Genomic DNA, 15581 nt, shown 5'->3' on the forward strand with positions numbered 1-15581 from the left:
TCTGCAGTGGTAAAAAAAAAAATCCAAGTGCAACATCAAATCACTTCATTTCCACAATAACTTTATGATGTCTGAGATCTTATAAGGCAATGAAGAAACAATTTTTGACTTGGATGTTCAAATAATTCACTTTTGTTGTTTTTTTTTTATTTGGTTTTGTTTTCGCATTAAAATATAACAAACAGTCATCAAGATAGTTGTGATGCTGTAACAGTCGTGATTAGACATGGTCAGAATTCTATAAACACTGTCATATACTGGAGCATGTCCTTTCAACATTAAATACTGACCAATATTTCAAAAATGTTAAAGACTTTCACATAGTATGTAATATATCAAGTGTGAACTGCTTATTCTAACTACTCCACCTTATTTGCATTTGTAATGAGCTTATAACTGATCATAATAACAAACTAACGATTAAACTAGGAAAATTATCCCCTGACCATGGTTAAAAATATAATTGTATTGAGTAAAGTCATTAGTATTCAATAAAAAAGGTAACAGTAAAGTAGATCTTAACCTTCCCAAGGTGTTGGCACTTTACACTAAATTATTCTTCAAGTCTTCAACTTATTCAACATGGTCATAGCAATAGGACTCTATTCGGTCAAATTTCATTGAGTGACTGAGTGAGTGAGTGAGTAAGTAATCAAGGGAACCAAGGTTATAACGGTAATCAAAAGAATGTAATCCAGAGACAAAGACCAGACATGGAAAACAGATATAAACAACAAAGAACATAAAGTAACTAAAATCATACATACAAAGTAACAAAAGCAAATGAGCAACTCGGACTCCACTAAAAACTGAATGATGAATATCTGAAGGATGGAACATCTGTCTAATGGCATATAAACCCTGATACATGCAAAGATTATTTTGCCTGCAAAGCTTTCCTTTGATTTAAGAACAAAGGATATATGTTTCATACATATAAATTATAAAATACTGAAATACTATTTTCATATATGTAACTACAACGAAATAACTTTTTAAAAAAACATAAATAAGTCAAATAGAATATTCCTTAAAAGTTTTTCTGAGATTCTATTAAAAACTGACATTTTGGAATTTTTTTTATGTCAGATATTTCACATTGTATGTATTCATACATGTCAATTTAGCTGATAATATCTTTGTTTATTGTCTTCTATAGAATGACATTTCACTGTTAATTTAACTATTATGTTAATATGATCTATTGTATAATGTACATTAAACACTCCCCTTTTGTATTCTTAAGAAAGGAATTTGTTATGTTGCATAAAAATTTGGACTGATTTCTGGAAGGTGCCAGAGAACATGATAAACTTAACTGCATTTTTTCAAGTTCTCTTTTTAGTTGAATTTATCATCCAACATGGACTGTGCAATATATAGAAAAATAAGCTATACACATAATCATTTTTAGTAGAGATTGGACACAAACATATAAAATGGTTATTATTAATGGCACCATTCATTATGTTAAAAGTGTATTCTGTTTCCTTGACCACCCACAAATGGAAGAAAGTATCAAGAGTACCATTCTATTTGGACAACCCTACTCAGACCTCCCACTGATGGCCATTTGTTACAGTACTCATCTATTCTACCTTCTTTGTGGTAACTTTAAGCTTCACCCTCACTTTATGTAAACACCAAATGTTATTCCAAAGTCTTATGACAAATGCTTTTCAGGTAAATGACCTTAACTTTATTTTTACATACAATAGTCTATGTTTATTTTTGAAATCAGATTTAGACACTATTTCCTGTGTGATCTATGGAACGGTATATAAAGTAATCTGTATTTATTTTTACACCATTAACAAATCTGAGTAAGACATTTGGGACCTACACTAAATCATATTCCTACAAGTAATTGCAAACAAACTCACAAAGGTAAGGAATTTACAGTGAAAATGTAGGTGTTATATATAAAAAAACAATGAATAAATTGCCTATCCTACACCTTAAGTCCATCTCCATAGCCCAAATCCTTACCCCAGATTCTAAGTGTGAATCCTGGATTTCAATAGGGGAAGAATGTATAATGTAGCTTCTAATTAAGTACTAATCCACATAAAATTCAGATTCTACCAATAGTAGGGGGACAAATGGTGAAGAAAATTCCACCGACTAAACACCTGTTTTTGTCTGTCTACATAGGTTACAACAGTCATTTTTGTATTCATATATGTATTTTTGAGTAAACATCTATCATTTAAATCAACAAAAATGGTTAGTCTTCGAAGTCACTGCAAATTTCTTGCACTCTCTATATAATTGCAACAACACAGTGCCAAACTAAGGCCAGTCGGTAATTGTTTCTGATTAGAAATTATTAAAGTCAATTTGGATGGTTTCTGACATGCATATTTTTTTAAATATTTTTACAGAGATGATTACACTGTTGCACTTTTGTAAACAACATGATTTTGTCCTGTTTATTGTATAAGGCCACTAAAGGGATAAGAGTGTTCTACATTTTGACACATCATTTTCTTAAAAAAGAGACTTATGATTATTACATTAAGTTTATGCCACTTTCTTTACAGAATGGCTTGCTAGTATTGCAGCTCCTATGGTCGACTTTATTATTCAAACATTGGAGCTTTACTGATGTTCTATCACATCCCATAATATTGATGGTTGAACATGGTCGCACAATAAAAACATATAGACTATTGCTGAAAAAAACCTACAAATTAACATGATCTAAGCAAACTTGAAGCAGACTGACTAGGTAATTTATTTAAATTAATGTCTAGAAACCTTCTTCAACTCAGTGAATAACTCTTGGGCACATCTCTCTTAATTTTGACATTTCTAACCATCCATTATGTTTCTCTGTTGGTGGACATCCTTATGAAATGATCTACCTCCTTATCAACCTAATATAACAATGAGTACAACACCACAACTACAGGACATCCTTAATATTATCAATCTGACTTGTGGAAAAGGTGATATTTCATAAACAAGAACAAAAACTAAACTTCAAGTCAGTTCAATCATTATACTTGGAAGGCATGCTGACCAACATCATGCTGACCAACTCTAATGTTCACTGATCTGTATTAAACCTTGCTGTATTTTATGTGAAAACTCATTAGTTTTATTTAATTCTTTTAACCAGTCTAATATGTATATATTTACACCATAATTGGCACAAAATCATAGATATTTTTCAATTATGAACATTCTTTTTCCCCAGTTTATCTGTAAATCTAGCTTTATGGTAACGTGACACTTTGATTACTGGTATAAAGTGTAAAAGGTTTGATGAATATCACAGAAAGTGAATGGTTATTGTATAAATTCTCTGCAGCTAAGTTATTAGCATATCCTTATATTAAGTTTTTATTACCTAATAGTTGTGAAAAAGCCTCAGGATAGTGTTACATTAGTTCATATCAATTCCAGTAAAACCACTATTGCAAATATAAATCTCAGTCCTTCTTCTGTTAGGAATCTGAATCAAGTTAAATTTTTAAACAAAATCAAAATTTACAGGATGTCTGTAAAAACTTGCAAATTGTTCCATTAACACTTGATATTAAATTGCCACACTTTAACACAGATTTGACAATAAGCCATGATCAGGACTCATTCCTCCTTTGCAATATTGCTTAAGCCAAGATGCCAGATAAAAGAGCCAATTGCAAGTCTGTTAATTATATTTTTGTCCGTTATAAAGGAATTAAAGCTCAACTAATTGTCTATTCTTGGAGAGACAAAGAAAAAGAAAGGTGAGTAATGAACGAACTCAAAGTCATAAATACAATTACAGGCAGATAAAGCACATGGAACGGAAAAAAAAAGGAAAGACACAATGTTCTCATGGTCCTAATTTATGACACTGGCTGAGCCACACTAATCGTCAGACAAATAAATTAGTGCATTACTGTAATATTAGGATCACATCTGTCATTTGGGGTTTTAGGGCACAGTTTTTTTCCCAATTTTCCTCTGATCTTATCAAAACAATTATTGCATATCAATATTTTTATGGAATATTGCTCCATAATCTTTCATAGGAGTTAATATGGGTTCTGTCATATTAAACCTTATTTATGTAATTGAACAAAGGCAAAAGAGTAAAGTAAATAACTTGATCAAATTATAATTTTTAATGCTGTCATGCCATCTGTGCAGGGCTATATTGAAGCAAGATCCCTCAAAGTTAGACCATTCAGTGAAGTTATCTTGAAACATTTTTACTCTTGGGTAAGGAACAAGCATCTCCTCTCCTGCCAAGTAGTTGTTAAATCAATGATCGTGATCAAAATCGTCTCAAAATCCAATAAACCATACTGAATTACATCTTATCTGTCCTTAAACCTAAAAACTAAGCACCATTCTTCAAATTGTATAATCCTAATCAGAATCCCAAGAGAAGTGATGAAGATGGAAACCCAAATTAAAAAGATTCTTTTTTCCCTAAAACATTTGGTAACAATGAGTGTTGAATGAGTCTGATAAAAACTTATTTATAACTAAATGATCAATCTTTGTGATAATGAACTTAATTGCCCTTAAAAAATCATCTATGAAAAAGAAGTTGAGAAGTAAACAGTAAGATATAAAGAGGAGAAGACGATTTTTTCTTGAAGATTGTAAAATCAATTTCATTTTGAATCCTACTGAAAGAAGTCTGACAAAATCTAGGTCTAGAGAAAAATCTTATCTTCCTAATGCATTACATAAAACGGCACCATGGTTATCTTCAATAAACTGTTCTCATTTCATGCAGATAACATCAAAATAAAGCCATCTACAAGTATACAAAATACATTCTACAAAACAACTTCTTCCAAAAGTGCAAGAAATTAAATGAACAGTACAAAATATTTTTGATGCTTCAACCAACCTGGCAAAAGCTAAATTACATTCAATAGGACAGTTGTGTGACAGTTTACTACAAGATTATTTAGTTGTGTTTTTGGTGTATGCATCTGTCAAGATATGATACACATTTTTATTATTCACTTAATAACTGTGACTTAATTCCATGAAATGAGTTTATCTAAAATTTCACATTCAAGAAAAATGCAAAAATAAAAAAAGATAGATATATATATTGCAAAAAAGTAGTTTTAATCAGATATAGTCCTATTGTGTGACGAGAATACTCTGATTTTTTAAATCACTTTGATGTGATGAAAAGTATTTCCTACAAACTACATCTTGTATCACAAATATAGAAGATACAACATTTATGTAACATCTAGGTAACATCAAATGGCAAAAAATGGTATTTTACAGATTTAAACAAAAAACATTCCCTTCCTTCTTTAACCCATGGGTTATGAGTTATTTTAAGATGAATTCTTTAGTCTAATGTATGAATATCAATATTTTCACATTATTAAGGACCCTGTTACTTTCTTAATACCAATAAATAGCTGGTATGTTGTGTAGGTGTTGTAGTAAATTATCCTCACATGGATGTTATATTTAATTAATTCTGAACATGTCCTTGTTGTTGACAGATTGTTCCATTGAAGTTGTTTGACCTGTAAATATTTACAGTATTAAGTTATGTAAATATTACTGTAAGATATGTTCCTACTGTTGGAATCACCATCTTATATAACATAAGAATTTAACATTATACCAGCAGGTATTTGCTGGTATAATCCATACAAGTTGTCATCAAAAGTGTATTACTGCTATATAGAAAGTCAATGTACTATGAATATGTGTAACAAGAGGTAGAACAAGGCCAATGTAAACAGCATCATCACTTCTACCTTGAAGAAGAATGAATCTTTCATTTCAAAAGTGGATAAGAAACTGACAGACAGGGAGATGCTTCAATAGCTTCTTATCAGATTTATAATAAACTTATTTGACAAAGTGTTGATACATATACAAATGCTAAAGCTTGTAACAAACTTAAGTGTTAAGCTTTAGATTTTTCTATCCATAAGCATGACTAATTCACCAAACTTCAGATAAAATTCTTTACCATGAAACCATAACATAATAAAATTGATGAAGGATTCTTGAAATTTGCTTTTAATATACCATTTCCAAAATGACCACAAGAAAAGTACCCAAGCTTAATCCCAGGAATGTGACTTTACATGCATACTTAACAGCTTATTTGCAGGGGACATGTATTTAGTATTCTGGTCACAAATCAATATGCCCTGGGAGGCTATAACTATTTAATCTATAATTAAATGTCTTTTTCTCAGCTGGACATGTTGGTTTAACAATCTCATTACTTGTTCATACATGTATATCAGAACCTGTATCTACATGAGAAATCTCAGGGAACACATAGTTATGGATTATCATTGGGAAAGAAACCTTTAAAACCACAAGTATTCAATAGTGATAATGTATATAATGACTCAACAACTTAAATTTCATTCAAGACATTTGCTCAGTTTGGTCAAATTTGCCCTAAGATGAGACAACATTTTCCATTACAAATTCCTCCATGAATTTGTACTCCTTTTTCAAAATCAGAGACTAATAGAGTAGGTACTCAGTAACTCTCTTACAGCTAATAGAGGACTTCCATACTAGCAACCTTTGTAACTTGTAAATTCCTTAATAACGAACTCAGATACTCATTAATTCCCCTAAAGTGAAACATTAATTCTCTAACTTAGTAAAATAGCAAATACAAGCAATTATGGAGCTAACTAAGTGACTGTTGAATTCCCAAAGACTATACTCAGTGATTGCCTAATGAAATTAATTTCAAAGAATATACTAGTACTCAGTGATTCAGATTTGAACAAAAGTGAACAAATTCACCATCTAAAGAGTTCACTGACAGTATTATTATTATAAGCACACTCAGTGACTGGTGAATTGCAAAGTAGCCCAATCAATGACCATTAAGGTCCACCTAATGTGAACCAATTTACTTAGGCTGATTTAAAAAAAAATTATTGCAGGTGCAGCAGTTACAATATGAGTTGATGAAATGAACTGTGTACAGAATGTCATTTTCCCATTTGAACCATAAATTAATGCACATCTTTGTACTATCACAACAAACAGACAGAAAGACTAATAGACATAGTGGATCAACTGGACAAGCACACTGGTGTTTCAGGGCCCTCATTTAAAACATACTCATACATGAACTTTTTTTAAATCAACCACTTATTATTTTAGTACCATTTCAAAAAATATTGCAATGTCAAATTTGCCAAATTAAAAAAAATATATCTATTTTTCACTTTAAAATTTCTTATTTCTAAGGCCCCGTGCAGGTCCGGGTGTCAAAAGAATAGGCCTGCAGCAGCGCTAAGCCTGTCGTAAAAGGCGACTAAATAGTGCTCAGAACCCTAGCTGGGGGCTAGGGCACTCTGCCCACAGAGCAACTGGGATGTGTGCCCCAGGTGGTGGAATGGAGTACCCCTGGTGTGTTACATGCTGGGGTTGTCAGGCTATAATACGGAAAACCTGACCACAAACCATAGTGGTGAACCGTGTTGGGAAAGATGCCACGTTCCTCGCACGTTAAAGAACCCTACTGTGGTATTCTTCCGGAGTAGGAACCATAAGGCTCTGCCACTGTCAACTAAAGCAGAAAAAAATTTCTACAGTAAGTTGGACATCAAAGGAAATTATCAGACTTGAATATATAATGCTGGATATGGTTAACACTATGCTCAAGACTTGAACCTCTAAACCGGCAATAAGTTTATGGCTCAAATTTCTAATATTAGACAGTGCTCAAGTTTCAAATTTTAATTTATGCTCAAGTCTTTAGCCTATAAACTGAGACAATGCTCAAGTCTGTTGCCTCCGAACAAAATCTTAGTGCAAGTTTTTAGACTTTTAAAGGAAACAGCTCTAGTCTTTAGTCTCTTATGTGAGTTTATGCAAGTCTAAAGTCTCATAAAAGAGGCTGTGATCAACTTTCAAACTAAGATTTTACTGTAGTCAAGTCTAAGACTACTGAGATTTACCCAAAACTGAACGTGTGCTTAAGTCTCACTTAACTGTCTTTGCTCAAGTATCAAGTCTCTACGATAAACCTTTCATTAAGATTTTGCTCAATTCTCAGAATGTAGGATATCCTAAAGTCTCAGGTCTTAAAAGGAGAACAGTGTTCCCTATCCCCAATAATAAAAATTCAAATTCCAGATAATGCTCACAACACCAGCCAGAAATAATTGATTTTAAAACTTGTGAAGAAATTCTTGGAAGTAATCTTTGGTATAAATTTTACATGAATCCATTGCGATATGTAGGTGTGAGAAAGATTACAAGGTGTGGTGACAAGAAGCATGTATGGAGGACAGACATAGCCAGATGCCCAGCATTTTGAACTCCCTGTGTCAAATTCCAGTGAGAGACAAAAAGGAGACTTCGTACTGAGACTATGCTCAACTCTTGTGGGTACCTTTTGAGCAAATCATACTAACTATTGATATCAACTAATAATACCAGGAGTTAGTAAGAAATTAACCAATATTATACATTTTATTTTTTTTCCTTACAATTGTGAAATTTTTGTAGTAGCCATTGTAGAGATTTGTATACTTTTGTGTCTACAATAATTGACTGCTCTAAAACACTGTATTTCTATATCATACCAATCATTTATCATAACTATGCACAATACAGACAGGTTTGATTACCATATAGACAACCATGAAATCTTCACAAATTTACCATCAAATTGGTACTGGTAACCGTCAACCAGGAACCAGTCATACTTTGTTACTATGGAAATGCATCTGTTCATACACCATCTCTCATTTAAGTTAGAGTTAATTAATCTGACTGGTTGATCAAAGGATTAGAAACTGGGATAAACAAACTAACAAACTTCCGCACCTTTGAAGTAACTGATGTTTGCTTCCCTAAACTTAACTGCTTGACTGACTGACCTGTGTAGTAACCCATCTTAAATATCTTTCATCAACAAGATTCTTCAAATTATTCTTTTATCTCTCCAAATGGCTGTAGAATTCATTTAGTCATAAGTCAATAATCAAAAAGAGATTTTTACAATTATAAATGGAAGAAAATTATTTAATTGCATACATATACATGTTATTAATCACCTTAAGAGAAGCATTTGTCATTATCATGGATGAAGCAAATATTTTGGCACTAAAAATAATCTTCACTGAAATACAAACTCAAACGGTCCAATACCCATCCACAGGTAATACCATCAAAACTGTATTCAATATGACATAAATTAGCCATGGTATCTACTCTGTGGTAGAGATAGATGGCATAATTGGATGAAGTAATCTCCCCAGCAGGAATTTATTAGTGAGATATCATACCAAACACCTTGCTCTACTTCTTACATCTACAGAATGTGAAATCAGAAATTAACAGAAATGCAACTGATTAGCAGGGTTAACTTGCAGGGAATTCTCATCAACATACACCCTGCTGAACTCAGACATACATAAAGCCATCCACATACACCCTGCTGAACTAAGACATACATAAAGCCATCAACATACACAGACCCCATGTAACAAGTACAAGTGTATACAAACATTTTGCAGCTGAATAAAAAGACCATCTTAATTTATATTTTAGAACAGTATTTAAAATGAATGCAATAATCAGCACTTTTTTTGGATAAAGCATCTGGTCATATTAATATTTTGGGAAAAAAATACTTCCCATCTGAAGGATTCTTGGAAAGTGTACAAAATATTAAACAAGAATAGTATAAAAATCATCATACATGTAAAACTGACATAAATTTGACCCTTCAGATCCAAGGGAACCATTAAATTGTACAATGCATCAGAGACAAAAACGAATGGTTCTTAAAGCTAATTACAGAAAAACCTTCAGAGGATTCCTTATTATCTGTAAATAGTCATTACACATATGCAACAATAAACAAAAATGTTCTCGTAAATCTGACAGGAGAATTATAGGTTAGCAGCGCTGATGGTTACAAACCCTAGATTTCTAGGCGATAAAATAAATGAAGGAATAGAGCAGAACTGATGTATGGCTATACTACTGATTATGGGGAGAAATGAGCAGTAATTTGATCAAGCATACTCCAATGTCAAATTTGTCCTGCCTATATAAGCACATTCAACATCGGAAACGTCTTAATGGACAAAAAACTTTGTGAGTCACACGGATGTAAAAATTGTAATTGAATTGGGTGAAACGCAACAATTGTTTGTCAAGATGATAGTAATCAAGTTAAGCTTGTGTGATATTAGACACAGATCTAAATAGCCCTTACACTTATCTTGTTATCTCAATGTCAACCATTATTTGTTGGAGATTGAGCCAATTTGAAATCAATGTGCAACAAGAGGAGGCTTCCTAGATGTTCACTTCCTTTAATTACTGTATTACAGCTAACATAATAAAACTTAATCAGTCACAATCAACAAGGCAATTGTCAACTAAGAAGGAGCTATCTGTCATCATTTGGCTCACAAAGGAAGGTTTGGCCTCAAAGTAAGAAAACAGGCAGACAGACTGGATAATTCATATATATGTATTAATATAACTTGTCTTTCAAATAATAATACTATAAATCCTTCTAATCCACAGACAAATAAATTCACCTGTTGTTATGGTGTAATAAGAATTCAAACTTTACTAAGATTATAAATTGTCCTATGCATAATGCATCAAAGTGTTATTAGGTCTTTTACAGTTCTTTTTTTTTCTTATTCAAATTTGCACAATTAAAACATCACATGCAGATAATTTACACAGCAAGGGTATGCAACTTTTCAATAATACTATTGTTAAGGGCAACTTACTGCAAATTTTATTTCATTCAATTTAATTTAATGACTAAATGTGAATAATTTAGGTTAAATTGCATGAAATTAAGTCTTTCACAGACAAATAAGACTTATCAGGTTGTTTAGCAACTCAATGTAAAGTCATGTTCTGTAATCAAAGCCTAGGTCTCCTCTGAACTTTCACAGACATATAAATCTAAAATTTGCAATTTTAGTGGAGAAGTAAATTGTAATAAAGTATACTTGTATCAGGACAGCAGTCAGCTATAATCAATAGGTAAAGCAGAGAAACAGATATAAATTATAACTAAGACAAACAAACCCATATTTGAAACTCTTAATACTAAGACAAACTACTTAAAGTCAACGATTTTGACCTAAGAAATATAAATACAATAGTTACCTTATTGGATGAGGATTTCTCCACATTCATTAATCTAACAGCTTGACGTTTCAAGTCAATGAGGCAGTTATTACACTGATCACAAATCCCTGCATTTCTAGTGTAAACCCCTGGCTTAGTGCTCCGACTTCCAGGAGGAACATATTTGGGAGGCTTCCCATACACATTCCTTCTGTTGGTATCTGGTGTTTTGTGATCTGGAAGAGATTTACTTGGTTGGACATCAATATCAGGTGATGTGGGTCGGCCAAAAACAAAAGATTGTTGATTTACGGTCTGATCAGACAACGGAGAAATGGTTCCTCTGATTGGATAATCCATCATACCATTCTTTCCTATAATATTTTGTGACATTTCATTTTTTGAAGCTGTATCGAGTAGCTGTAGTGGTTTTTTGGGAGTCGGAAGTTTTCGTATTTTGGCTTGTCCTACAGATTTGTACTGAGTAGGCACTACACTAACACTTGAAGCATAGTTTTCTTCTTTCTGCAAAAATAAAAAAATTCTCATAAAAGTTTTCTAAGTGGTTGAATTGTAGGATATAGTTTATTCACAGTTCAAATTTTAAAATGATATTGAAATATTTCTTACTGATGATAGAGTTACTATCTCTGTAGTTGGCATAAGTCTAACAAATGAACATTGTCTTCAGAAGTGGTCAGTGCATCCCTGCAAAAATGGCTTCGAATTTCACCATTGTTTCAGACAGATAAAATTCCACTAAAACTAATATATCTACAACAGGATATTCCTCTTGAAATTATCTGTCCATACACAGGATCTCCCATGAAAACTATAAAGGTAATTATCAAAATTGCGGATCACACTAGTTCAGCAGGTAAAGCAGGTACAAGTCAAAATTGTGGATCACACTAGTTCAGCAGGTAAAGCAGGTACAAGTCAAAATTGTGGATCACACTAGTTCAGCAGGTAAAGCAGGTACAAGTCAAAATTGTGGATCACACTAGTTCAGCATGTAAAGCAGGTACAAGTCAAAATTGTGGATCACACTAGTTCAGCAGGTAAAGCAGGTACAAGTCAAAATTGTGGATCACACTAGTTCAGCAGGTAAAGCAGGTACAAGTCAAAATTGTGGATCACACTAGTTCAGCAGGTAAAGCAGGTACACGTCAAAATTGCGGATCACACTAGTTCAGCAGGTAAAGCAGGTACAAGTCAAAATTGTGGATCACACTAGTTCAGCAGGTAAAGCAGGTACAAGTCAAAATTGTGGATCACACTAGTTCAGCAGGTAAAGCAGGTACAAGTCAAAATTGTGGATCACACTAGTTCAGCAGGTAAAGCAGGTACAAGTCAAAATTGCGGATCACACTAGTTCAGCAGGTAAAGCAGGTACAAGTCAAAATTGTGGATCACACTAGTTCAGCAGGTAAAGCAGGTACAAGTCAAAATTGTGGATCACACTAGTTCAGCAGGTAAAGCAGGTACAAGTCAAAATTGTGGATCACACTAGTTCAGCAGGTAAAGCAGGTACAAGTCAAAATTGTGGATCACACTAGTTCAGCAGGTAAAGCAGGTACAAGTCAAAATTGTGGATCACACTAGTTCAGCAGGTAAAGCAGGTACAAGTCAAAATTGCGGATCACACTAGTTCAGCAGGTAAAGCAGGTACAAGTCAAAATTGTGGATCACACTAGTTCAGCAGGTAAAGCAGGTACAAGTCAAAATTGTGGATCACACTAGTTCAGCAGGTAAAAGTTGGCAAAGGCAAGAAATGAAATGACATAATCAAAAAATATTCGGCAGGTGTTCATAAAAAAAATTTCCTATGGATTGAGGTGCAGACAAGTTGTACAACTGTGCTAGAAATCTGATCAGTTTAAAAGCAACTCAAATTGGTTAATTAATGATTATTTTCCATGTTAAAAAGTGCATTATAAAGATCTTAGGTTTTTGATTTGACATAAGATATTAAACTACAAACCTGCTTGGCTAATTCATGGCTAATTGTATTATGTAAGAAATGTAATGTATGTCTCTGTTACAATACAAGCTAAAGTTCAATAAAAATTCAATCAATTACAATGATACAAAACATTTTGGGTATTTACTCCACATAATGTTGGCAGAACAGATCAGAGTTTATAATGCCTAAGGCTGCGTTTCTAATGTGCAGTCTTGGCAATATTGCATGGGCTTGGTTGTTAATTCACATACTAGACTAGTATGTTTTCTTCCATCCTTACAGAAACTAACAATTTCTTTAGTTCATGAGGCCAGGCCCAAAAGAAAAAAAAACATTTTTAAGGGGCCATATTAGCCATATATTTATTAGCCTGTAGGCTGACGGGGCAAGAGAAACAGGAACCCAAGCTTTTCTGTCGATACTGGAATATCTTTAAACTTCATTCGCCTATGACACTCTCATGACTAATCCATAGATAATACTAATGTTTAGTGTGGTGCAATCGAAGTCACTTACATTAAGATGAATATCTAAATATAAGGATTTTACCATAGATCTAACTGCATGAAATAATTATGAATATCTTACATAAAAATATGACATTTTACCACTGTATCTACAAAATTAATATAATGAGAGGTTATATCACATGGAACTATTTATTTTCTGTCTCAATTATGTCTCAAGCAGTTCTGTAAATGATAGAACAATATTAGCATGCCATTCAATCTAAGTCTATGATCATTTTGACATTATAAGCATCCAGATATGCCCAGAATAACTCATTATATGCTGTTTATTATCATATGCTGTACTTAAAAACTTAATGAGTTATCATGTAGAATTAATTCCTTCTGGGTAGGCATTTACCAACAGCTTATGGACTGTAAACCCAGCTCATTGAGGGGGAGGTCTAGAGGTTTGATCATTTAAATAGTTTCCCACCTTGGAGGTGAAAAATGCAGACTGATTTGTTAATGATAAACTATTATGACTACCTTTCCATTCATTCCTATAGGTAACTGATGATACTGGACTACCAGGTAGAATGAGACTGGACTACCAGGTAGAATGATACTGGACTACCAGGTAGAATGAGACTTCTATTTGATAGATTCAAATTGGTCACTTTCACTTAATATGAACTTTTTTTCTGAATTTAGACATAAAACATTAGAAATATATATAAGAAATAGGAACAGAATATGGAAAATCTTGTCTGGTCCTAGGGTTCAGTCTGACAATCCCTATGCAATGTACACAAAAATTGTACTAGTATTTCCCTTATTAAATGTGAACCACAAGCCTTCTAAAATAAAAGAAAAAATCCTTCCTGTCACCATGACAAGTGATACGCAAAAACCTGGCATATTGAAGCTAATTACAGACATAGTTTCATTAATACTCAAAAGTTGACCTAAATAAAAATATACATTCAATGTTAAAATAAAAGGAGAACTGCCTACCTAACAGTGTTACAATATCCACCAGAAAACAAACATGTCACACATAATAAATGAATGTATCAATTATAGATTAACTTAGTATCACATTGAAATTTTTTTGAACTTTTAACTTCCAATAAATGATGGCCTAAAATTCCTTTTCTCTGGGCAATGACTGATATTAATAGGAAGTAATTACTATCCAACAAGAAGATTAGAGTACCTGGACTTGTGCTAGGGTAGACATAGTACCAACTAGTACTCCATATAATACCTTAAGTTAAGGTGACAAAGTACCTAGAGAAATCTAGGTAGATTATAACTAAGATTAATCCTTATCTAAAACATCTAACCTTTCAAGTGTCACAGCACCACTTAAACAAAATCTTAAAAGTATTTCTACAAATATTGTCTACAAAGGCATAAGGATGTGTAATGTTTTTTTCGTAAACATAATTGACAAAAAAAACAGTGCCACTTGTATTTTCAGGTTTGATGACAAAAATTTATTTTAAGATTTTTTCTCATCCATGACTAAAAGGAAAATTAATTTTTGTAAAGCCATGTCAGATTAGTTTCTCATTTTAAAGTCTTTAATGTGGTGTAATAAAAATCTGCATGTTATGACCTTCCATTGCCTTGCCTAAATTGAACCATCTGCCCAAATCTTGGTGAGAAAGTGTTGTGCAATAATACATAAAGATGTGAGAGAATGATTACTGTACAAACAAAAGAAACAAATGATTATTTCTCTAATCTGGTGTTTAATTTGTCATTAACTGATGAGTAATTACTCTGACTCCAGTTAAACATTTATCATTTGACGAAAATCTGACAGTTCTCTCATTGTATCCTTCCCTCAAAAAAAGAAGACTCGTTGTTCCAGAAACATTAACTAACTAGGAACATAATTTGTCTCCAGTATTTTAATGATCCTACAACCCTGATTTAATGATTAATCAGCTCCTGAGACTCTAGATAATCCTCTTGTCTTCTCTAATGGACTTTTAACATTCAAATATGATGCTTAAAAAAGACATTTGGTTGATTAATAAATGAGACAAAGATATTTATCAACTAAGTAAACA

General features: G+C 32.7%; 1 protein-coding gene across 3 annotated transcripts in view; it reads right to left on the bottom strand.

The window, feature by feature from the left end:
* The window catches only part of LOC148623853 (uncharacterized), a 74675-nt gene that overhangs the window by 53437 nt on the left and 5657 nt on the right, over positions 1 to 15581 (bottom strand). For 2 of the 3 annotated variants that reach the window (XM_088566085.1, XM_088566084.1), the window contains exon 2: positions 11122 to 11607. In XM_088566085.1, the coding sequence (XP_088422211.1) occupies positions 11122 to 11475 (354 nt within the window). In that variant the 5' untranslated portion in view covers positions 11476 to 11607. Of the gene's footprint in view, positions 1 to 11121; positions 11608 to 11712; positions 11949 to 15581 lie in introns of those variants that run through there. The other variant, XM_088566083.1, reaches the window with a different exon arrangement.

The sequence above is a fragment of the Perna viridis genome, chromosome 2 (genome assembly GCF_037379345.1).
Source record: "Perna viridis isolate PV_CMFRI_1.1 ecotype Kerala chromosome 2, ASM3737934v1, whole genome shotgun sequence".
In the NCBI taxonomy this organism is placed as follows: domain Eukaryota; kingdom Metazoa; phylum Mollusca; class Bivalvia; order Mytilida; family Mytilidae; genus Perna; species Perna viridis.